The sequence below is a fragment of the Haemorhous mexicanus genome, chromosome 29, assembly GCF_027477595.1.
Source record: "Haemorhous mexicanus isolate bHaeMex1 chromosome 29, bHaeMex1.pri, whole genome shotgun sequence".
NCBI classification, from domain to species: Eukaryota; Metazoa; Chordata; class Aves; order Passeriformes; family Fringillidae; genus Haemorhous; species Haemorhous mexicanus.
In genome coordinates, this window is record NC_082369.1 from 1,208,061 (window position 1) to 1,234,498 (window position 26,438).

The 26,438-nt window shown below is 39.3% G+C and overlaps 1 protein-coding gene across 5 annotated transcripts in view; it reads right to left on the bottom strand.

Annotated features, from left to right (window-relative positions):
- Positions 1-5,762: 5,762 nt before the first annotated feature.
- The window catches only part of EPS15L1 (epidermal growth factor receptor pathway substrate 15 like 1), a 46,046-nt gene continuing 25,370 nt past the window's right edge, over positions 5,763-26,438 (bottom strand). For 4 of the 5 annotated variants that reach the window (XM_059869996.1, XM_059869995.1, XM_059869994.1 and 1 more), the window contains 2 exons: positions 15,568-15,773; positions 5,763-11,058 (listed from right to left, as the gene is read on the bottom strand). In XM_059869996.1, coding sequence (XP_059725979.1) covers positions 10,912-11,058; positions 15,568-15,773 — 353 coding nt within the window. In that variant the 3' untranslated portion in view covers positions 5,763-10,911. The remainder of the gene's footprint in view (positions 11,059-15,567; positions 15,774-26,438) is intronic. The other variant, XM_059869997.1, reaches the window with a different exon arrangement.

Genomic DNA, 26,438 nt, shown 5'->3' on the forward strand with positions numbered 1-26,438 from the left:
TCAAATAGGAAAGTAGATCATATTCAAAATATACTTCCTAAAAATGGTTAAGTAAGCAACACTGTAATTTCAGTCTCATTTCTAGTTTATGCTAGACTATTTTAATAGCATTCTTAATGTTTTCCAGATGCAGTTATAGTTTTGCCAGCAGTGTGTGGGTTTTTACTATAAATTTAAACACTGCATTTTTGTAATTACGGGGGCTTATTTTAAGGCATTCTTGTATATAAATTATCCTTGTTCTCAAGAACTCAGTGCAGAATTCCACTAGAACAGTAGTGGAATTCACAACACAGGTTAAAATACCTTCATCACTCATTCCCCAAAACTGAAATTCACTTAATAATTTGTAGTGCCACCTAGATTTCAGGAGTTAAGACAGTTAACTATTTGGGGGGGAAAATCAGCCAGGAATTGAGATTCTGAAAACTAACTGCAAGTAAACTGGATTCTGGAACAGCTATAGCAGTAAAGACCACTACAAAAGTCAAATTGGGCCCCTAAAACATTCTTCACAGCTGTAAATGAGCTCAGAAGGCCAGGCAGTAAATCCAAGCAGTTCTGACAGTCTGATGGGCATCCTCTGTCTTTACAGTTCCTGTGTTGTGAGTTTTGATACCTGTCTATCACTGCTAATCAAATATGCAGGTTCAGCTTAATATTGCTGCATTTTCCCCTTAACATATGGATACTTGCAGCTTGGTTTTAGTCAAGATCGTGACCTTTCTTCTGACTTTACGTGTTAGAATACACAAGAATGAAATCAACAGGAAAGCATTTAGAGTAACTACAAATATAGCTGTTCTTCTGTGAAAGCAAAGGCTGAAGCTAATCATGTGGAACAAATATATTTTGGGCTTCTAATCATTGGCATGGAAGAATGAGTTCCACATTTCACTTTTGTAGTTCTTTCAAAGTGAAATATAAGGGAGCTTGAGTGTTTCTTCATCAAAAACAAAACTCATTTATTTGCTAGAAAAAAAAATTGCACAATCTAATTCCAGAAAGTGAGGATGACTTAAAGATGTTCTAAACATGGCACATTCATTGTTGCAACAGTTCTAGGTATTTCCTTCTCTTTCCCCATAGCTGAATATTTTCATATTTCAGCATGTCCTTTGTGTTTATAACTTTAGGAAGACAACTTTTAAAATTCTTACCCTCATCTCTTTATACTCACCTAGCTTTCCCTTGCTCTTTCTGAAGTACTGGAAATGGTTATAGTCATTCCCAGTTTTCAGCATTCCCAGTTTTTGTTATAACCCAGGTTTCAGTAACACAGTGCAAGCTTAAACAATCCCTTTATGTGATGCAATTTAAAAGACAAAGAGCCCCATATCTGCCTTGGGAAGGCCCCAGCCAGAGCTTCCAGTGGTGGAGGGGAGCTTGGAAGCATCACAACATCACAGCACACTTACCTGGCTCTGCTTGTCCCCAGCCCTCTCCTGACCTCTGGCTGGTCTGACCAGTTTTCTTCCCTTCCAAATCCTCAGCCTGGAGAGGAGAAGGCTCCAAGGGGAGCCCAGAGCCCCTTCCAGTGCCTAAAGGGGCTCCAGGAGAGCTGGAGAGGGACTTTAGACAAGGGCTCAAGTGACAGGACACAGGGAATGTCTTCACATGGTTGGAGAGCAGAGTTTAATGGGCTATTGGGAAAAAATTCTTCCCTGTGAGGGTGGTGAGGGACTGGAATAGAATTCCCAGAGAAATAGTCACTGCTTCATCCCTGGAAATGTTCAAAGCCAGCTTGGACGGGGCTTGGAGCAACCTGATCTAGTGGGAGGTGTCCCTGCCCATGGCAGGGGTGGAACTTTATGCTCCTTTTGGAGTCCCAGGATGGACCTGGAGCTCCCTTCCAGCCCAAACTGTTCTGGGATTCTGTGATTCCAGAGCAGCTGCAGCCTGTGAGTGGCACGAAGGCATTGTGTGCTGCTCAGGGCCTTTGTGCAGAAATAAATGTCACCAATCCTTAAAAAACCCTCACGTGGCTACTCTGCAACACCCACCACATTGGGTGCTTCTCCTCCTCCATGCTGCAGTGCCTCAGCATGGGAGCATCCAAATCTGACTTTGCTCCAGGTGAGAGTCTGGCTGTGAGGGTTATCATCTCTGCTGCCTCTGCTCCTGCTCACTAAAGTCTTCAGATAAGACAGTTGATATTTGCTATCAGGCAGAAATTTGTGTTACCAAGTAGTGCTCAGACCCTGATGAGCAGTGGAGATGTGGAAAGAGGAACAGGTGGTGCTCTCTGAGTTTTCAGATTAGTGACTCAACTGAAAATAGAGCAGAGGAATCCTCATACATAAATATAAAAGACCTCATATAAAAAATATATAAAGTCAGTCCTCTGAATGTGGGAAGGGATGGGGGGACAAAGCACTAATAAAAGTTCACAAGAAACTTTCTTGTCATTGTTTAAGGGAGGGCATCTGTGATAATAGCTGTGTGGTCTTTACAGGAAACTGCTCGTTCTTGAATCTTGAGATCATCTTGTAGCAGAAAAAAAAAAAAAAACAGATGCTGATCTCATTCTTCTCACATTCTATTATGAGTAATTTTCAACTCTCTTTTTTTCCCCCTTTCTTTAATTGTTTTAAATGAGTGCATCCGAAGATACGCTGTAATTCCAGTGATCTGCCCAGCCTTCCCTAGTCAGCAGGAAACCACTAATGTTCCACATCTTCTAATAGCTGACCATCAGGTTGTCATCTCTTAATTTTGTTCTAATTAACCATCTGCCTCCCAGGGAGCATCCAGTGACTACAACATGCAGCTATCCTGAATTTGGTTTTAACATATCATGGAAAGGAAAAAACTATAGAAGTTGTAGTTAAACCTAATGGGAGGAAATGTAGAGTCCATTGAAAACAAGATTTTCACACATTAATATAAGGTACCACAGCCATGGGCTCCCTATTGTTTTAAGATAGATTGTGAGGTGAGTTAGAGCAGGTTAAGTGTAGAAATAGGAAAATCCTGCACAATGATCCTAGTGAAAACAGAGGTAAATATTGCCTAACTCAGGTACCATCCAGAGCAGTCACCATTCCGTCGGATCATTCCACGTGGAGTTTCAGAGCATTGTTTCACTCTGCTAAAAATGGTTTTTCCTCACCCACTGACTTGAGAAGAGTCAGTTGAACTCCTCTGAGATGGGACCTCACTGTCAGAACGCACTGTAACTCTAAAACAGCCCAGAGCAGGACCAGGTCCAGCTGCTGAAGGGCCGTGTGGCTCGGTCCCCTTTTGGGTCTTGAAGGTGACACAGCACCCTGTGCTCACCCAGCACCATCCCAGCACCAATCCAGCACCAATCCAGCACTGGTGAAACAGCCCAGCACCACACCAGCACCACACCAGCACCCTGTGCATACCCAGCACCACCAGCCCAGCAGGCTGTGCATACCCAGCAGCAGCCCAGCACCCTGTGAAACAGCCCAGCAGCAGCACCCCAGCACTCTGTGCACAGCCAACATCTGGCTGCACACAGCCAGCACCATCGTGGCACTGCAGCAGTGCCTGTGAAATAGCCCAGCACCTCACCAGCACTCTGTTCACAGCCAGCACCCAGCAAGCCAGCAGGCAGGACACTTTCAAATCTCTTTTTTTTAACCCTAAAGTGGAAGGCTGGACTAGAAACACCCTGGCTTTTCTGGAAGTTTATTTTAGATTTAGTATTGTAGCTAATCACATCCGGAAGAGCTGAAGCTTTAGTGCTGGGCATGGCTTACCTCATGAGGCTGGGGCATTTCAACCTGTGCGAGCCCTTGGTTACTCACAGCCATTTACAAACTGCCTGAAAACATTGACTGGCTCTAAACTTTGGTCTTCCATCCACAAGAATGCCAAAATAAGTTTGTCCACTCTTCAAATTATAGGATTGTGTGGTTCTGTGGTTTTCTGTGGTAAAAGCTCTGTGGTTTCTTAAGCTATTTTGTGCACCTCTAACACAGAGTAGCTGTTAGGCTTTGCTTAAATTGAATTTTTGAAGCCAAACCCCCAAGCTCTAGCAATTTCTTTTGCTATATTTAGAAAAAACAACTACAACAAAGTCATGTAGCCATCGCTATGGTAACTAGCAGAAAATTCATCCCAAATCCCATGCAATTTATCAGGAAGAAAGCCATCCCCATTGCTAGCATCCAAAACCTACTTGGTGGCATCTACAAACTTTAAAATTCCTGGGTGTCCTTGAAGCAGCTGCTCTCAGCTGGGTCTGTCCCAGGTCCTCCCTGTGCAAGACATGTCCTAAATGCTGTGAGTGAAGCAGTCAGAGCTTTGAACTCCAGCACTGCAGCAGCTCTTCTGCCATGGCCCAGGAGTTCTGGCTCATTATGTCACAAAGAAATATCTGGAATATAATTTTGGATATGATCTCCTGTGACATTTAATATATTAGGTGAATAACTACTGAGCCTGAGGCTTAAACACAAAAGATAAACCACACAAAAATATCCTCAGATCCCAACAACCACTTATTTACAGCCTGTGTGCAATGACAGCATGAGTTTTATTATCTTAATGATTTTATATTATATTGTAAAATAAGGGATTCAGAATGCCTGGATGTCCTTTCTGTGGAAGCAAGGGATAGGCAGAGAGCACAGGGCTTTTCATTCTGAGATCTGTGATCAAGGACCTTAATGGGAAGTTAAAAGCAGAAATACATTGTGTATGCTGCTAGCAGAGTCCTGTGAGATTTCATCAATTAGGAAGGCTACAACAATTTTACGAGATGCTGCATCAGCACCAATAAAAAGATTTAATTGTGGTCATAACATTAAAAAAAAAAAAAAAAGCAACCAGACAGCAGGGAAAAGGTACTCAGAGTGACTACACTGATAAGTTACGTACAGCAGATGGGAGATTCAGCAATTTTAGAGAGAAACCTGACAGCACTTCCAGCGTGGGAACTCAGAATTCCAAGAGGAGAGCTGGGCCTGGGACAGATTTAGGTTCAGTCAATAAATGCTACAGTTGTGTGTGAGGTTTAACAGTTGGGCTCAGACCTTGGGCAGCATTTAGGGTGAAATTTCCACATCCTGAACAGAATGGTGATGCTTTTCTTCCCTTCCCAGTGAAGGGGCTCTTAGGCCATGCTGGGTACAGGGGCATCCTTTCAGATTAAGCCCAGACAAGGCAGATTAGGAAAGAATCTGGCAAAGCATAGGGATGAGAATGCTGTGTTTGTCAGACCCCAGAAACTCGAGTGGGAGCAACACATGGAGAGCTAGGTCAGGGTTTTATGAGAGATAAGAAGCATGACACAATAAGAATTGGGTAGGGATTGTGCCCATCTGTGACACACTGCACTCAAATCCTCCAAAATGTGAATGCACTAAAAATACTGGAGGGAAACCTGGCTTGTCAACGTGCTGCTGACTTTGACCAGGTAAGCAGGAGCAGAACAGCTGGGAGAAGAATGAGTCAAAGTGAATAAATGAAATAGCCCAATAGTGAGGTGTGTTTTTCCAGCCAGCTGAAGGTTGTCTCTAGTGATCTTCCCAGCCACTCCCAGTGTAAATTGCTGCACACAGACTGCTTGGGAAGGGTGTGGTGTTGGATTTGGGACTGGTCTGCTCAGCCCAAATCTGACTGGGACAAGGAAGAAAGGGAAGGACAGGAGGGAAAACAGCAAACAGGAAAAATATTTCAGTGCAGAGAACAGAGCTGCTCTTCAAAGCAAGATTCACAAACAGGAAAACTTGTGAAACTGTGGACAAAAAAAAAAAAAAAGGAAAGAAAGAGTGCTGAAATCTCAGAGCTCCAAAAAGTAACTTTCATTTATTATATTAAACAATAACATTTCTCTTATTATATTAAACAATATAACACATGAGATGGGTTAAAATTAAAATACCTTACAATTTGTTATAACATTTCAAAGATAAATATAACCACAATAATGTACATATTTGGAGATATTAGTCAGATTTAGGTCAACACTGCAGTTTCCACTTTGTGTTTCCACCTTTTCAAATCAGACTGAAGAATGATATATTAAAAGGGACACCAGAAGAGCACTCTGCATTTGCAACAGCAGAAGGAACCACAGTCACTAGTTTTCCTTTGAAATTTAAAGGGAGAGGCAGAAGTTGGAAAAATGAAAATTCCATTTTATAACAAATTAGCCTTTATTTATAAATCTTTCAAGTAAAAAGAGCAGTATATCAACTGATTAAACAGATGTGTCAATGAATTATAGTTAACATATTTACTCTAAAAATAAATCTTCTATGATTCCATCATACTCCAAGCAGAATTCCTTTCTAAGAAAAGATGGTTGCTGTGAAGTCTGCATAGATGCAATGCATAACCAAATATATAACCAAAAACCTGGCTGTTCCACTAGTATGGGAAGATAATTGAATTAGATCATTAACAGCAGAGATCACATCAACAGAGTTCCAGCTCTAAGTGAGGATTAAGCAGAAATTAAATTCCTGAGAGGGAGGAAAAAAATACAGAAGAAAGGAGAAATCAAACTCTTACACAAGGGAAAGCAGCAATTCTACTTGGACCAAAACTCCTTGGGCCACGGTTTTACAGAACAAATATTCTTCTCAATGGAGAAACACTAAAGAAGAAACAGTAACCCCAAAAGGATTATAAGAAGAATTCAAGAAAAGAAGATTTCAAGAAAAGTGTGTTATCCTTGAGCATAAGATGACAAAAAGATTTCTACAATAGTGGCAACAGATTTCACAGATGGGAATTAAAAATAAAAAGGCTTACATAGACACAGCTTGGGACTTCCTACACTTTGAGAGCACAGTACATGGAACAAGATACAGGAAGGACTGATGACCCTCACAGGGTGAAGGTTCCATGAAGAAAAAGTTGCCTATATAAAAATATTTCTTACAGTATTATTGTGGAAGTATGACTTTTATGAGCATCTGTTTTTATCGTGGGGTGACTGGGAGGTAAGTGAGGGAAACCACTGAAGGCAAATGTGAGCACACAGTTCTGGGAGGGGCAATGTGGTAATTCCATATCTGTGCCCTATGTGCACTGTCTGCATGAGCAGGTTCAATGGGAAAAATTGTTTGTCTGTCCTGTTTAACTGCTGTGCCTCAGTGCTCTGTGCAATCCAGGGCTTTCCAGGAGTCCATCCAGTAGTATATATTCCATATAAAACATGTGTGCCACCATAAAACCCTGCTAAACTCTGATTGCTCAAGGTACTGCAGAGGCTAACAATTCATCTGAGTAGAAAGAAGAATCACCGCCACTCTTTCCTCTAAGCCAAATATGCAACAGATATTTGTTCCTCCTGTGGCAAAAGCTTAGGTGGAAATGGAGGAAACACAGAACTGGAATCCAGATGACAACTATGTGCAACCAATCTAACTGGAATGAAGCAGGAAAAACATGTTTTCCACCTTTGCCTGTGACTGTTGGGGGTGTGTGTATGGGAATAGCTCCCCACAAATAATTTTTTAAAAAGGAAAAGAAAGAAAAGAGGGAAGAGGGAAACTATGAGAAAGCATAGAAGAAAACTCACTGCCTCTGCCCAGAGAAGAAAGATGACATGCAAGATCAGCAGCTGAACCTACTTTCCGAACAGATACTTTAAAAACTACAAAGAATGTGAAATTACATCCAGTGCAGATAATTACTACTTTCTGCCAGGGTTCTCTTACACCTGGCACAGCTAATGAACACAGTTTTTCATGTCAATGAAAGAAATCTTGACACAAATTGAATAGAAATAATTTCTCCTCTTTTCTTTAACCAGGACTTTGAAACTCTCAGAGCCATGAGCTAATCTGAATTTCTGTAAAGACTGAATTCTGTATCCATCTGTGGTTACCGAATTCATACATACACACAAGGTTTAATATATAGAATATATATGCATATTCTACATATTCACTGTATATACATATTTTATGTACAGCACAAGGAACTATATACTGGACATAGCATGTGGACATGTATATACACACACTATGATTACATTATACAATACTCTCTCTCTCTCTCTATATATATATATGTATATATACACATAGACACAAATAATATGGATCTCACTGTACACTGTATATGCACTGGGGGTATTCACATTTTCCATATCTTACATTGTATGTATTTTCTCTGCCCAAATAGCAACAGGCCTGTTTGTGCTTTAAATTTCACTGTCTGGAGGAAGAAAAGCAATGTCTTGCAATAAAGTTTTGCCTCAAAAAGAGCAAGTGCAGGTATTGTACACACTGAGTTACTGCATAGGGAAAGAATGTGGGGAATCTTCTTTTTTATATGGAAAATTGTATTAAATACAAAGCAAGAAATCACAGCTAGGTTTTCTTCTACTGCAGTGACAACATTTTGAATCAAGAGTGTTTCAGTAAATTTAAGGTTCCTAAATCTATTACTGTGCATAGACAATATATTGGGTTCTGTCCCTGTTCATTGGTTGATCTGCAGTTACTGTCCAAGCAAATATGAGGAAGAGTCAATAAGGGAGCCCTAACACTATACAGAATGCTGGATTCACATTTCTGTCTCCCTGCTGGGCATCTTGAAAACATCATCTCATTGGCCTAGAAGCATTATGAAGTCAGTGTTTTAGGGCCCTGACAAAGCAGCAGAAAGTCTTATTATGGTACAGAATTTCAAAAACACATCAAGCTCCTTAGTCATCCACCTGTCCCACTGGAGTGACATCATCCCATCCAGAACTGGTATTATTTTCTAAATTTTATTGTAGCAGAAGAGACACCAGAAGGACTCACATCCAAGTGAACAGGAGGATCTTACACATGGGTACAGTTTGTATAACTGCACTGAGAATCGTGTAGCCAGTTGCATTTGAAAATTGCTCTTTCACTGCGAAAGTTTTATCATGTTACCTAAAGACAGACACAAGTTAGCTCTCAGAGATTTCAAGTTCTATACACCAACAGAAGAGAAAATTTTTTGTGTTTTAGTATGTTTGATCATGTAATCAAACACATATTAGAGAAGAATTATTGCAATGGGAAGGGATCTCAAATCAGGTTCTTCAAAATTAGAAATAGCTTCTATTGCATCCCAAAGGGCTCATTAAAGGGCAGTATTAAAGACCATTTTATGTCTGGTTTTGGTATTAGAAATAAATCTTCTTTCCTTCTGAGGAGAATAAAAGGCTTACATTATTTGTAGTACCATTAGCACAGGAGATACACAGCAAAAGGGGAGTTGTGACTCCTAAAAATAACATCCTAAACACGAATAGATGTGTGTGTCTGCACACCCACCCATCCACCTACCTCCCCACAAAAGCCTGAGACTACAAACGCCACGTCCTGGCTGCATTTCAGAGCTGAAAACTCCCAAGATGCTAAAAAAGATCCAATCTGACTCCTCTGTGTAAGGAAAGCATCCAGGATAAGGCAATCCCAACAGAACAGGGAAAGATTGTTTTCATTCACTGAGCAGGCACTATCATTGTAGTATGAAAACAAAAGTAAGAAAGCAAGGACATAAAAAATAGAAACACATTGAAGATGATGAAGGAATATCACATTAAAAAAAAAGAGAAAATGTTGTAAGACAAGGGCCACATCAGTAAAAACACAGAATGTAAAGCTTTTGTATGGAAGGGCAGGAAAGAAGACTGAGGACATTTAAAAATGCTGTGCTAGATCCCTACTCTACGAGACAGAAAATTCCAAGGCAAACACAACCAAAGTTTTAGAATTCCTGTAATCAGAAAAGGCATTTCTAGTAAGCAAATTAAATTCACAGACTTATTTTTTCTATGACATGTCAAACACATTCTGCGTTGTGTTTTCCAGGCGGAAGCATTCAGTGCATATAAAACCTGTTCCTACCCGGTCTGAGTCTTGCAAACTGGATTTCAGAGCCAACCCAGACAGTGCTGCCAGAACTGATGTCTGAATGTGTATTTGGCAACTAAAATCTGATTCAACTTGGCTTCATTTCAGCTAAAGCTGCTTGATCTGTAATTCCGAAGAGGTGGAACTGAAGAAGCAGAGGTAGAGACTGTCCCAGAGAGTCACCTGGCTAACACAACCTATTCTGTGTGCTAGGAGTTGGAGTAAATGAGGGTACAATGAGTGCTAGGGGGGAGCACTCCTCAAACACGGCAACTTTTCCAACACTTCATTTCTTGATGTCACATTAAAGCAGCGCCCAAATGTGTATCACCACCTTGCAATCCTGTTTGCCTACAGTAAAGCAAATTTTTACTTCATAATTTAACTGCTAAGTTATTTATCCCATTTACTGAATTAATTCCCACTTTTAGTTGTATACAATTACTAAAACTCAATGCAAAAAAAAGTTTAAATTAGAAGAATTATTGATTTCTAGAGTCTTCAAATTTGTACTGTTTTATAGAGTTCACTGTATACATCATATATAAATTGTCAGATTCTTTTGTAAAAGCCACAACTTCTGGATAAAAATCTACTGAATTTAGGCTTTGACATAGATGATGCAGAAGAAGTACTGATTAGCCTACCATGAATTATTAAATAAATGTAACAAGTGAAAGCTAATTCTATAAATATTCTCTTTTTATGACTTTTATTTTAAATCCATACTGCAGCCTCAAAGACCCAGTGGAATTCAGGTTATAAAAAAAACAGATTCACAAGCTGCAGTTTACTCTATGCAACATTTGTGTGTCAGATAAAGAAACTTTCAGTACCTTAGGATTACACATTAAATTTCTTACAAGCAATAACTTTTATCTAGAACATATGATACACCTTATACAGTGATTCCTGCAGGTTATACACTTGAGAAGCCACACGGAGCCTGGTCAGACACAACCAGCCAGTCCTGTTCACATCTGAAGGTGACTTAAATTATTTTCACAAATGTAAACCAAGGATTTAGTATTTTTATAAAAGCTTTGTTCCAAGGTTTCTCTTGAACAGGGTGGAGGCCAAGACCCTTTTAAGAGTTTGGCATGTCAGCCTTACTGAGTGCAATGGCCAACTCAAGGTCTTCTTGTTCTTGTCTCCTCAACCGAGCCAGTCTTTCCTGCTCTGCTTTTTCACTCTCTCTCTTCGCCCAGGCCAGCTGCTGTTCCTCATTTCCAAACTAAAAAATGAAAACGGAAAATAAATTAATAAAGTTACCAACCAGCTCAAAGAAATTATGCAAAAAATACAAAGAATCAGACATATTAAATATACAGCTCAAGTACACCAGGCTGGCTTAGGGCAGTTCTAGACTGACATAAAAATTCACTCACTGGTTTCCTCACTTCATCCTTTATTTCCTTAATTTCTTCCTCCTTCACTTCCTCCTTTGATTTATTTCCTTAATTCCTCCTTCCTTTACTTCCTTACTTAGTTTATTTCCTTAGTTACTTCCTCCTCCCACCTGGAAATTAACCCACATGGGATGCAAGTCATTGCATCTGTGGCTCAGTTGGGTATGAAAACTGCCAAAAAAACCCTCCACAAGCACAAAAAAAGGAAGTTAATGGTTTGGAAGCACAGCAACTACAACCATTTTTAAGAATAAATAGCTGGTAAAGCTAGTAGTTATTTATTCTTGTGCAACTGCACAACAGAGAGTTTTATTGTGGTAGTTCCTCCCAGGGGGAGGGGTTTGAGAAGTGATTTTGGACACTGCTGACATGTGGGAAGTTTCATCACCAAATCAAAAGTTACCCAAAGTGCTTCTGCTGCTGTTCATAAAATACACAGAGTTTCACCAGTAAGAAAAAATGCGAGAGAATCCAATTTACTTCAGCAGAGAACACTAAGAAAAGATCACACTTTATAACATTCAGCTCCTAAACCTGTTTGGGCTCTTCCAAACACAAGTACAATGCAGCAGAACTTGTCCAAAATGATATTCTAGTATTTACCATTGAACGCAAAAGTTTGCTTGTTTGGACTTTTTGAACAAAATCTGAATTTTTTTAATTAAAATCATAGCAATTTCAAACTCAAATATAATCTGTTCCCAGCTAATTTTAGCATTTGCTGAGGAGGAGGATGGGAGCAGCTGCATGCAAATGTTTGCATTAAAGCCCACTTCTAAAATCTGCTTTTTGGTTTTCGTTTTGTTTTGAAGGTTTTTGGGGGATTTCTTGTTTTTTTTTTTTTTTTTTCTGTGTGCAGGAAAACATATTATTTGAGCAGTTTTTGAGGAGAAAACTTTCTCTCCTGTACACTGCAAAAATTCCTTGTGGCCCAGGACACAGTGACTCTAAGCACTGCTGCAGCTACACCTGCCTAGACCAACCTGAAATATTGAACTGAGTGTTAAAATGCAAGCTTCAGTGCTAAACCCTGTCTAGCTGCATAAACACTGTGATGTTCCCACCCCAGCCTCCTCCTCCACTCTGCAGTGTATCTGTAATTTCTATTTTTTATGTATTTTGAAATAAATCTGCATATTTGAATTTCTTTTAACCCAAGCCCAATTCTAATTTACTCATAATTTAATCAGGCCTCTGGATGCCCATCATTCCTCATTTTTTTTCTCCTAGTATGACTTTAGAGATGCTTTGATGCAAAAACCCCCCACTTTTCTTCATGCAATATCTCTGCTTTCATTGCTATAAAAATTTAGATGAGAATCTTTGCATTTTATGTTACTGAAATACAACAGAAGTGTAACACCTTTTGAGATTTTACTTTTAAAATGGAGAGATCCTACTACATCCCTCATTTAAATAATGTCACCTGGTAGGTAAGATTGAAAAGCTTATTAAGATTTTAAATAGATTATTTTTTTCAAGGTAAAGACAGATACAAATGGAAGCAGGAATTCTCTGCTTAGTCCAGGAATTTAGGCAGATCCAACTGGGATGGAAAATGAATGGTTAATATTTTCAGAAATATAAGACACTTTGGTCAAACTATTTGGGATATTTTTTTAATGTTGAGAAACCATTTTTCCTTCTATGGCTTCCATTCTATGATAAGGCTACCAAAGTTAATGAGAGTCCCAATTATAACTTGATTATGGGACACAAGTTACATTTTTGCAGTTAAAAGTGCTGAGTGGAAAAAGAAAAAGGAAAAATAGGCAAGCGATTCATTGGAAACAAATCTGGATATGCTGTAATACAAGTGGTTGGCACACAGTACAATTTTCAGGAGATAATTCTCACCATTGAGTAGTGAAATAAATATAGAACAGTTCATTAATCCTAGAGATTCTTGCACAGATTGTCTATAAAAAGGTAATTTACAGGTAATTTTATACAATAACAACTTTTTGCACATGTCCAGGTTTCAACAAGTCTAGAAATATGTGTCACATGTGTAATTGCATGAAATGCTTCCTTTCCTTTTTCAGAAGTACAGTCAGACCCAAGGCATAGATGAAACCAGCAGACTGCAGCAGGACTAATCAAATCACAAAAAAGCTCCACTGATTTGTGTGTGCTGAATTTCCAGCTTGTACTGAGACAAAAAGCTTAGTGCTAAAAGTTCTGTTTCTTGGCAAAAAACCAAAAGGCTTTTCTTGTTGTTCTGTAAACTGCAGCTGGAACCCAGAAATACCTGAAACCTGAGCTACCAAAAGACTATTTTGTTCCAATGAATCATATTTAATGACAGCAACAAAGTTAAGGATGCTATGAAAATATACATAAACTCTGGGTCCATGAATTTTTCCAGTGTGTCAAAAAAGCACCAGATTTTCCTACTAAAATATAATGAAGGTTCTCATGTTCTTTCTTGGAACAGTCAAGGATTTCAATTAAAGATCAGGTCGTTTGATTATTCAGTTCTACATGATTCTGTTCTCAGATTCCAAGGATTCAAAGTAGATGCAAAAACCTTCAGTAAGCAAAACTGATTTTCATTTCCATTATGAACAAAGTTTCCCAACCATGAGGCATAGAGAAGCACAATATTCTCAATCATTTAAAACATCGTACAGAAGGATTAGAAATTGTCAAGTGTAGCAGCATAATCGTGTCATAGAAAAGGAAAAAAACCCATGAATTGAGGAGAAAAGGAATCAAATCTGTCTTTTCAGTCAAATTCAGTCAACATCTCTTTTTTTTTCCCTACAGGAGGGGAAATTAATTCAGAAAACTGATATAAAAATTTATTTCACACGATGAAATGTCATTTAACATTGTTAAGGAATTGTTAAATGGCTACTGCTCATTATCTCATTTTTCCTACTTGTTCCTTATCTTCTAGAGTTCATCTGAGCTGAGAACCTGATGGCACATCAAATTTGACCCTGGAGCACCCACGAGGACTGGGATCAGAGATTTTGGTTAATCATTCGATACAATCACTCAGTGTAAACCACATTTAACTTAAGAAATACAGTCTGGAAAGTAAGATGACAACTGGGTAACAGTCATTCCATTCCACTGCCTTTGATTGCAGGAAGAAATTAGATGTTGTTGAAGAAACTTCAGATAAAGCAGTTTTTGTGTCTTATTTTTATTAAGAATGTCACCAGTTTGTATACAATCAGAATTTAACTGTGCAAATCCAACTAGCTGTGGTCAAACATACAACAAATCTTGAACTTGGACGTTTCAAAAGTGATAAATTAAAGTCCTGAGGCCAACTAAAGTCTGCACAGATGACCTCAGCTAACAATATCAAATAGGAAAGTGATACACATTTGATATGAAATAATATCTAGGAAAAAAAAACCCCAAAACATTAAAAAGAAACAACCTGAAAGACTCAGCTTAAATATCTCCCCTTGCTGAACACTGTCCTGTGTCCAGCAGAGCTAAGGAACAGAGTAAGTTCAATTTTACTGCGTGGCAACATGAGAAAACAAAAACATGTGAAAGGAGGAAGAAGCCTGAGGCTGTGGATGGAACAGATTCTATCCACTTATGGAAGCAGTAAGAACCACAGCACCATTGCAGTTACAATGGTTCCCAATTCTAGCACTAAAACCAAAGCCAGGCTTTGGAAATCCTGGTATTTTTAATTGAATGGGGACCTGGCTTTGTTTTCAAACATTCTGGGACTGTCTTCTGGAGTGCAGTGTGGACCTTTCTGTCTTGGTTCTACAAAACCATTTTGTTTTCTCTGTCTTTTCTACAACATCAGTAACAGGAACAAAATTCAACAGCTAAATTTCCAATTTCTGTCTCAATTTCTGTGTCTCTCTATGACCACATTCCATCATATACAGCAAATGTCAGAATTTTCTCCACAAACAGTTACAAGTACTTATTAGAAACTTTCTCTTCATGGATTTGCTTCTCAGGATATGGTGAAATTGCCAGAGAAATGTTCAGTATCAATTGTTTTTGAGTCTTTACATCATTTGCTCCAAAAAATCCATTTACAAAATAGCCTCCATGCAACAAAAGCAATACACAGATTCTGCTACAAAGAATTTGAGAGTAAAGGCACACTGTACTAAAATAATTTAAATGCAAGTAAACCCTTGAAAATTTAGTAGGAAACTTCTTTTTTATTGAAATAACGCCTTTTTATTACAGAAATATTAATACAAAAACAATGAGGACAGCATGAAGGTACTGAGAGACAGAAGCCAGGGAACAGTAGGTTTGCAGGTAAGACAAAAACCCAACAGAGATTGCTGCAAGCAGAGCAGAAAGTGGTTTGCTCAGAGACAAGGAACTTAACTTACAGAGCTGAAGTCTGCAAACCCCAAGGAAGAGTCTTTAGAAGTTTTACTTGAAGAGGAGGGAGCAAATGGATCTTTTCCACTAAATGGGTCCCCAAACCCCTTTTTACTTTGAAACAGGTCACTGCTGTCAGCCCCAAATGGCTGGAATGGATCATGGGGCTTGGGAAAATCTGCAGACCCAAGGTGGCTTACAGGAGTACTTTTACCTGGAAAGTTTAGGAAAAAAAAAAAAACAAAAAACAAAAGGAGAAAAAGAGAAGTTACTTACCATGGACAATGCAAAGCCCTGAAATAGGAAACTGTACTGATATACTTAAGCATCATCCATCCTTCCTGGGGTGGGTGAAAATTTAACCCAATATAATGGTATTCATTTCTCAGTGCAAATCATCTAAAACAGTTGTTTTATTTAAGTGGATTTATCTATTTATACATACCAAAATATTAATACCATCAAGATTTTAAATGATGAAACCCATTATAAAGACATTTGTTCAGAAAAAAATTGACAAGTATGACTTTGATTTTCCAGGATTAGAGATATTTCAAGTTTAAGCTTGATATTATATAGAAGACAAAATAAAAAAAAAACATGTATCACTAAAGATAAGTCACAATAAATAGGATTAAAGAGTAACTTAGCTTTCACTTTATAGAATGCCTGCATTCTGCTTTTTTTCCTGGAATTGGTTCATCCTTCTACCACCAGGTACACAAAGAAAAAGAGGCTGATTAAGAAATCATCTCTCTCTGGGGTGTTTGCTCCACAACCCACCTTTTGTAGGTGACTGTTCTTACATTCCACCACAACAACAAATGACATCACAGGAATTATTGTGTATACTCATAAATATTATGTGTATACTTAATTTGTTGCAATTAAAGCATCAAGGATTGATTTTTAATTCCCTTTGCCTAAAGACTATTTTGTGAGGTCAAGTAACTAAACAGATAAATATATTTCTCCCCCTCCTGCCCCACCTAAAAAAAAAAAAAAAAAAAAAAAAAAAAAAAAAAAAAATTTTGCTCCTGAGAAGTATTTGTCCAGCTTCCAGGGAAAATATTCCTTGGATGAACATTCTTGATTGCAATATGTACTTGATAAATGAAAATCTGGAAACATTCTTAAAATAAACCAATACTTACAACATTGTGCATAATAACCTGAATTGCATATATTATTTGTAGCAAAGAGCTGCTTTGAAATATCCAATTATTTGAACTATAATTTAATAGGAATCTTATCATTCATTCCCATTATGATATACATACTAGGAAAGCACAGAGAAATGGATTCAAACCCCAAATTTCAGATTGTTCTTGGCACATCTAAGTCATAGCCTGAGAGCTTTTCAGAAAGTACTTTGGTATGTGCTCATGAACTTCAGCATATATGCTCAGATGTGTGGAAATACTTTGATCAAAGGAAAAGAAAGATCAGCAAACTTGCACTGAATAAATGACCTATCCAGCAACTTCCAGGAAATCCCAGCTCAGCCTCTCCTGCCCCAGGGCCAGCCAAAAGCCATCCTCCCTTGTACTCAGCTGGCCTCTATTCCCCAAAGTCAGAGGCATGTGTGGACCAGAAGCTGCAGGAATTGGGTATCCAGGGAACTGAAGGAATCAGGTTTACAGGGAGCTGAGGGAACTGGGTATGCAGGGAACTGAAGGAATCAGGTTTACATGGAGCTGAGGAAATCACACAGACTCTCATTAGCGCAGTGTCAACATCAGAGTCAGGTGCAACACTGGCACCACTGGCAGGCACTGAGCTGCATGCAAAGTGGGAAGCAAGCAAGTCCCAAGCTGAACAAGCAGAGAGAGAGAGACATGGAAAACAAGGCACGTGCAGTAGGAGATAGAACTGGATTTGCTTAGTCCTGACAGTGTTTGAGGGGAACTTGATCATAGTCCTGAAGGTCTTCCATCAGGGAAAAGGTGAATGGATTTAGACTGGACCAAAAGAGATTCACATCAGAAAATCCACAACATTTTTAAAACTTAAGGCTACTCCAGACTGCCCAGGGAACTTATAACATTCATAGAATCAGAGAACATCCTGAGTTGGAAGAGACCCTCAGGGATCATCCAGTCCAACCCCTGGCCCTGCACAGCCACCACAACAATCCCACCCTGTGCCTGAGAGTGTTGTCCAAATGCTTCCTGAGCCCTGGCAGCCTTGGGGCCATGACCATTGCTCTGGGAGACATTCTACCAACACATCCACGAGGTTTGAGAAAGTTTCTAGAAATAGCACTGGTTCAGCTGCCTTGAAGCTGGAAGATAAAGGAGATCTCTTAAAGCTCAGCCCAGCACAATTTTCCAAGCTTCAGTACATGGATAACATCTGCAACGTGGATTCACAGATCCACATGGCAGCAATGACCCGTAGGACTCCTAAAGAGAGGCAGAACAGGCTAGTGCTTTGTCCTTCATGGAAGGAAGTGACAGACTACACAGGAAATTGATCTCCTCACAAGCACAGACCCTCCCTCACCCAACCTGCCCTTCCACAGGGCACCTTTTGCTCTCTGGAATGACATGTTGCACTTCCATCCTGCCCATCCTGGTGGCCTCCAGATCTCACCACTGCCACAGCCATCCCATGCCAGGGGACATGCAAGCCTGGCAAGGGATGAGCAACTCAGCATTTTGTATGTAATGCTCCACAGAAAAGAGAGACTTATTTTAACTTGTTTTAAACTAGAGTCATATAATTCCAGAACAATTTGGGTTGGAAGGTACCTTTAAAGCTCCAGTTTTAACCCTCTGCCATGGGCAGGGACACCTTCCACTACATTGGGTTGCTCCAAGCTCCATCCAAACTGGCCTTGGAGAATTACAAAGAGAATTAAAGTATCTGCATTTCCAACTTTTGGTCAAGGCAGAACAAGAGCCCTCTAGGTTATTTCCCCTTCCTCTATTGCCAGTTACCAGCAAGGAAATTCCCCCTCATACCTCACCCTGTATTACCAAAACCAATTTGGATTGATGGAGGTAAAACTGACCCATTTTAGGCTGCTTTTTTCTTAGGTTAAATCTTCTGCTAGCGAAACCACTTTGTGGAATTGGTGACTGTTAACACAAATACTGGGTTTGCAACGTATTTGTTCAGCAAGACTGGTTTTTCTGGGTGGCCTGTTTAAGGTTTTTGCACAAAGCCCTGGGTGGTTTTGAACCTGCACAGAGCATCAGGGTTTCTCGTGCCTCATCTTCACAAAAGATCACAAAGAATCACTTTGTAGAGGAAATGTCACCATACAATGAGAGTTACTGCTAATGATATTGAAAGCTTTCATTTTACACACTGAGTGCCATTTTCTTCAGATTTTTAGATGTTAAAGAATAGAATAGGGTGGTAATTTTTCTATTTTGAAAAAAAAAAAAAAGTGGGAGGGAAACACTTATGCAATCAGGTTTATTTTTGCAGAGCAATTTTAAGGGCAGCACCTATTCTGAATACATCAACCACAAGGCTGAAGATCCACAAGGACCATCAAGTCCAACTCCAAGTCCAAATCCCTCTTTTTAGTGCCCTTTCTATATTGTTCACAGTTTGCATTATCCTGCCACACTCTGCAAACATGGTTTTGAGGCCTGGCAGAAGTTTGTTTGGTTCAGTTAGATGTTTAAATTTACTCATGTATTAGCCACAAATTAGTAAGAACTACACCAGCATTATCTTTCCGATGTCTTGCTTACAGCAAGTGTTTAACTACACAAAGATTTTTGTAGTCCCATGTTTAGTGTGTCAAGACTGTGGGTATGGGCTTTCCACAACATAAAGCAAAAGTACCAAAAACCACAGTTGAAGGTTACCAGCTGTACTGATGGACATTGGTAAAATTGCAATACTGCAAAATATAGTCATTACTGAGATTGCATTAACCTTCCATTTGCTGGAAAATGTTGCATTTGTACATGACTCTGCTCACTGTTCTGAGGTATGGCAGGCAAACAGTTGTAACCCTTATTTGATTTTTCTGCTAATAGTTTCAGGGGAAAAAAGTTCAGAAAAAAGCAAAACAGGTCCTATTCTGAAACCACAGCAGTTTCAGCAGTTACCCAAGTGGTGCACCCAAACCACACCGAGGACTCACTTCAGCAAAAAGAGATGATGAACAAAATGGTTTACCACAGTTACTTAGAGTGAACTCCACCCATACAAAGGGCTTATCTAATTTCATACCCCATAGCAAACTTGAGTTTGGAGGACTGATATCTATATTTCAAAGCAAACATAACCTCACTGGTAGGATGCAAACACAAAATTTATCTTATTGAATTACAAGATATTGACAACAAAGTGAAATATTTAGAACTGTCTCAATATTCTATGTTTCAACGCTGGGCCTGACTTTCTGCTTAGAAGAGGATCTTGCTAAATGATGAGAAGCAGCATTTTTCCTGGCTTTGAAGCCTAGATGTATCATGCTCATGGGCAAACAGGAGGGAGTGGAAATGACACAATTTAAAACTTTCCCTAAACAAAGGCCCATTTCCAGGATACTTTCTAAACTGAAAAATAGCCTTTAAGAAGTCAGAGCTGTGTTGCAGAGGATAAGGAGTGATAAGGTAAATTCATATCTAAGCATATAATCCCAGGACTTCCACCTCTCCTGTTTTTTCACATGGCAGAAGAAGCCTCAGGTGCCTCCCAGCACATCTTTCATCTTGGCAGTTTACCAAATTTACATCTCATTCCCAACTTACTCAGCATGTTTTCCACCATCCTGTTAAGATTGTCCAGCTCCTCCAGTGATGCAGAGTAAAATCTTCATAAACTGAACTCACAGAAAAAATTATTACTAGTTTCAAACTTTGCCTGAAGGTTAGTTACATTAAACTAAATTTTCTACAGAATACTTGGAGGTCTTTGTCTTCAACAGGAGCTACTGCAAACTCAACTATTTGATAATGTTCTTTGCAAAAAATCACATTTTTTGTAACAGAAGGGAGAAGTTTTCCCTTGCAAAACTCTCTCAGAACTGTTTTTGCTTAATATTTGCAAAGTTTGCACCTTGAGTTCACTGAAAACTTCTGCTTAAGAGAAACATTCTGACCATCTACAAACTTCTTGAAAGGTGAGAAATCGTTACATGTTCAGCCCAACAATCTGCTCTGAAACAGCTTCTGGACAACCTCCTTCAACCATCAGTACTGAAATATCTTTACTCTGAGAGGCCAGCATAAACAAGAGAATCAAAACGTGAATGGAATTTTTAGCTTGTGGCCAGGCAGGTGCTCCACCCATGAGTCATTTATCCTACACAACAAGGGATGCCTGTGCTCTAATGCAACTGTCAGGTCTTCTAGAAGGCATGAAGAACAAAAAAAACTTTTCCTGTCAGTCACAACTTTGAGGCTGATTTTCTCACTCCTGGCTACAGATGAGGGTAAAAAAATAAAGGTAAACAGGCACCAGGGTACTTGTGAATAACTCTGGGTGCTGAAAAAATTCTAAGGAAACAGGTGTGTGGCATCATGCACAAATAAACGTCCCAGCAGTCCTGTCATCTCACAATGAGTAAAGAACAGAACTCTATACACCCTGCTCTAGATCAAATGACTGATACCTACAACTTCAATAAATCCACACAATTTAGAGTTAAATCTAAATTAAAACAAGGAAATTATATTACATTATTTTTTTCTGATTAACACAATCCTTTCTTTTGTTCCTAACTCCTAATTATATCCATTATGCCTAACATGGCTTCTTTCTTTTAAAATTTATCTGACTAAATACATAGAGCAAATTTCTACATGGGAACATTGTACATGGTGCGAGTAAAAAGAAAAAAAGTCCACAAAAACATGATGTGTTTTAACACTAAGTATTCACAACATCAAGACATCATTTTCTTTCAAGAATTGAACTCAGTAAGTGCACAAGACAAAGCATTCAGACTTTGGCCTGCATTTATAAGGAAGATACTGAACCAATTGTAAAGTGTGAATTTTTATCTAGTTGAGACACTGAAGACACATCTTAGGCAAACAAACTACTAAAACCCATTTATATGTCCAACTCAAGAAGCAGCAAAGATCTAAGTCTTCTTTACCTCACTGAAAGAGTCAACACAAGGTCAATGTGCACTGCCAGGGCTCTTGGGCTGCCTTAAATATGAGAAATAAGTATAAAATTGCAAAAACAGTCAAACCATAAAATGCCTTAAATTTAGAGAAGTGACACATACAAAAAAGAACTATATTTATCGTTGGCATGAAGGAGGAGGAAGCATCAAACACAAAGGAAGGGAGCAACAGAAGCTGCACAAACACTGCCTGCACTGCCCTGAGCTGGGTCAGCAGCTGGTTACACACAGAAGGAGCAAGAGGCTTCTGAAATGGTCCCAGGGGTACAAAAGACACCCCCAAAGAGTGAATCTAAAACTTTCACTTGGACAACCCTGGTCCAGGGAAACCTGAACATGTGTGTGTACGTGTGATTATCTGGGTATCTAACTGCTAAAGCTTTGAGGTCAAAGTGCCATCAGAACAGCTCTTTTAGATCCCTCTGTAACTGTGTGCACTTGAGTGGGCAAATCCATCTGCAATTTCCCTTGCAAGCTCCCTGCACCACAGGAACAGAACAAAAAGATGTTCTGCTGGTACCTTTCCTTGCACTTCCAGCTTCTCTGAGGCTGACAACAACCTTCTGCAACCACACTTCAAAGAATAGCAAAGGATGGCCACCCCAAATTAGGGAATTAGTGTTTCTGTAGGTGATGGATTACAACATTCAGCACAGCTATAAGTTTGCAGATTGGTTCAATAAACACAATATTAAGATCCTGAAGATCTGTTAAGATCTAAAACCCCTGACCCCTTTTCATTTTGTTAAGCTACCAACATGTTCAGATATCACTTATCAGCCAACTGGCAAGATGAAAAAACAGGAGTTTATCAGCCAGATTTTGCTTAAATCAGCCTCTTCTGTCTATTTGGTAGGACAGCAAAATACATCTAGCAGTCTTGTAATTTGTGATTTGGTGAAATACTGAACTCTAACACCTTGATTGATTAAATTTATGATCAGTAACGGCATTACTACTATTTTGTAATAATTTCTAGTCACTCAAACACTCTGCAAACCTTTGTGTTTGCACTGAGGTTTGGAGCGCCACAGAACCAGGTCTCTCTGAGGAATCAGTCATGCTTCCAAACCCAAGGCAGGCTACTGTCCCCTATATTTTTTCAGTATTTTAACATTTCAAAACTGTAACAAGTAATAAAAACACTGTGGGAACAAAACTGAAGCCCTTAACTCAAAAAGGTTAATCTAGAGGTGTTAACCACTAACCTCTGAAAAGCCCATATTCAGTTGCCATCATAGACCAGAGCCTCAAAAAATAAATGGATCACTAAACAAAGCTGAAGTTTTTTGACAAACTCCCCATGTGCAGTGTGGAACAGTAATTTACCAATGGAACTTATTTTAACACCTGTATTTCAAACAGCAGCTAAGTAACTCCACTAATTTATTTCTTATATAGGATGAATTCAATATGTTATTCCCTAAAATTTACTCAGAGTGGCTGTGGACTCCTCCCTGTAATTGTTCAAGGCCAGTCTGGACATGACTTGGAACAACCTAGTGTAGTGAAAGGTGTTCCTGCCCAAGGCAGGGGGGTTAGAACTGGATGATCTTTATTGTCTCTTTAATGATATGAGATTCTATACATTCCAAGTTACATTGTATTCTTCTGCTATTTACATATTGATGCCCCAAAGAAAAACTCAATTTTTAAAGTACATTAGCATTTTAAAAGTTCACTATTAATATAATATTCACTACCTCTATTATTCACTAAAATACAATAACATAACATAAATTATAAAATTTACACAAGGTAAAATTATTTTAATAATAAAAATTCTTAAAATAATTGTGTTTATTAAATAATCATTGCAAGAAAACAGCACACTGAAATTGAAAAGTCTATTTTCTTCCTGTGTTTCTAGGACTTTTATTCTTTCATAGTTAAAAAGGTGAAAACCAATATAAGCAAGCAATAAAAATTTAGGAAAGGTTGAAGGTTTCACACAGCTCTGCAGTGAAGGTTCTTCCACTAATATCACAGGACCCCAGAATGGTTTGAATGGGAAGGATCTTAAAGGTAAGAATGCTGCCAGCACAAGTCATGGAAACACTGATGGTGCCAGTTTGGAGGCTTCAGGGTGACTTTTGCATGAGAAGCCATTTTGAACCTACTGCCAGTTCTAGGGTTCTCCGTGCATCCTGAAATCTGGGTGCTTCATCCATCACTCCTGGAATCAGGATTAAGGCAGAATCACATTCATCCGAACTTCTTGATGGCAAAAAAATGTTGTCTCTGAGCTTCTCCAGCACCCATGTGCACCTGGACCATGGTTAGCTGAGCAGGGCAGTAACACTTGCTTGGAGAATGCCAACTAGCACCTGGTGACACCGACTATATCCTGTCATTTTAGTACCACGCAGGAATACAGAGTGGTGGGTATGGAGCATGGGTCACTGAATGCACCAGCAGCCTTAAAGGCACTAAATTATCTCTATGGCACTTGGGTGTGTGTTACCTCTCCTATCCCTGAGGCCTACAGGAATACTCAGTGCTAAAACCCAAGACAATGCAAGGGGTATCAGTGGGACCTGATCGTATCCTACAACTTGGTGTACCTTGTCCCCTTGGAAGCCAGGTCACACACACTCCTGTTGTGGTGCTAACTTGATGGGGAAGGAACTCTCGTGTCTGAAAGGGCACACAAAAGGCAGACAGGGCACCACACAGCTCAATGCCTGTGTCCTCTCCTCACATCCTTAATGTATAGCATCACTAAGGCAGGAGGGGTCAAGTGTTGCTCATCCTCCCTGGACAGAGTGGCTTCCTTCAGGAACTCAAGGGCCTGACAAGGAGTCCAGAGCATAGAGAGTAATGTGTCAGATGCTTGTCAGTAGTGGTTAATCTCACTGGTTAACAGCGCTGCTATAACCGCAATGTGGAATGCATGGGGCTGCACTGAAAGGAAGTGGTAAGGGTGGGGCATAAGCACTAGGTCTCACGATCAAAGCCTTTACTTATAACCCAATCACTGACACCCACACAGCAACTTCCTGTACTTTAAAAAAAAAAAAAAAAGAAAAAGAAAAAGAAAAAAAAAAATCTGTTTCTCTCTTTCTGTAATCAACAACTTTTACCTAGAAACTAGTTAGCGGCGAACTCTGACTGATTTCAATCTGCAGCTCACAGCAGAAAACATAATTTTTAATCTGTGAGAACCTACGAGAGCCATTTTAACTGACAGGTTTCAGTCTACCAGTTCTTTCATATTTTTTTATCCTTAATTACACCAAAGTCCCATAAAGCTTGAGAACCTGCATAAGAAATATAAAGCAACCAGAAGTTTGGTAGTGCTGAACACCACAGGCAGTCCTCTGCCAGCAAATAAAATGTCCTTATAAATCTACAAAACTCAGCAATGTTTTAGGGGAGTTTGAGAAAATAATGTGCAGTGGAATGTAGATCCTTGTCACAGGGCACCTTCCTTTAAGAATGCTGAGATACTTTACTATTATTTGCTTTCTATTTATCACAGCTCGTTACACAAAGCACTGGCATTTCTTTGGTGCTTTTTGAGCATTACTCAAGACATAACATCAATAAATTTACAAAATGTCCCACTCCTCTCCAAAGAAACCTGCAAGTTCTCCAGCAGCACCTGGTAAACATCAAATTACTCCAGCCAAGTCCTAGGGGAGCCCTATGAAACCTAATGTCCATTAAGACCTTCATGGAGATTTATACTTTACTGAAGAACATGCACACATTCTCTTGGGGATTTTCATTTGAAGAGTCTTGTCAGAAGAGCTAAAGAATTTTTTCTTGGCTGATGTTCCTCAACCTAAAGAGACTCTTAAACCATGTATGGGACAATGATGTTCCAAATCTTTTAATGAAACAGTAAGTTGGAGCTTTTAGGTACACTGGTATCTAGGTTTGCTCCTTCTGGAACACCTTCCCCTGGCTGTTCTCTACTGGGATTCACTGAATTATTAACCTTCCTCCAGTTCTCTCTAAAGATTCTGCACTTAACCTCCAAACAGTTATACTGAATAAATACTCAATAAGAGTATTTTACCATAAAAACAAACATAAGATTTCTCTTGGACCAAGAAAGGATCAGATTAGGACTCTGAAACACCTAAAAGATCTTGACAGACTGGTCAATAATAGAGTAAGAAAGAAAGAAAATTATTTACCATCAACAAAACTAGCATAAAGCTGAGATTCTACCCAAGATTCAAATCCAATTAAATAATCTTGTTATTGTCATACCCTCTCTTCTTAATCTCAGTATTCAAGAAGGGAAAGAGATGGATCTCAGGGTACCTAATCCATGCCACGCAATAACGGTTTTCCCTCTCACAGAGAGAGTTGGGAACTGAACTACCTGCTAATACACTCAGATCACAGCTGCTCCTCAATGTTCCAGCTGTGGAAAAAACCCCCAAATATCAACTAAAACCAACCAAACTAACCAAAACAATCAACCCATTTTCACTTTACAAGCAGAACACGTCAGGATGTGTAGGACCAGACCTGATGACCCACTGCAATCCTGTTACTGACAACCCCTGCAGCAGCAGAGAAGTTTCTCCACACACTGTGTGAAGACTGTGTCCAGAACCTGGATACGAGAGCAGCTCCCCTGAACCACAAACTCCTTTTAGAGGTTTTTCCAGGTACACCTGAAGGCCTTTTGCTCTGACTATCACTACATGGTAAACACAGGTTGTGTCCAAAAGACTCCATTTCAGGACCTGTGCTTGACAACTTTCTCATGAAGGACTTGGATGTGGGACTGGAAGGCAGACTTAAGAAAGTTTG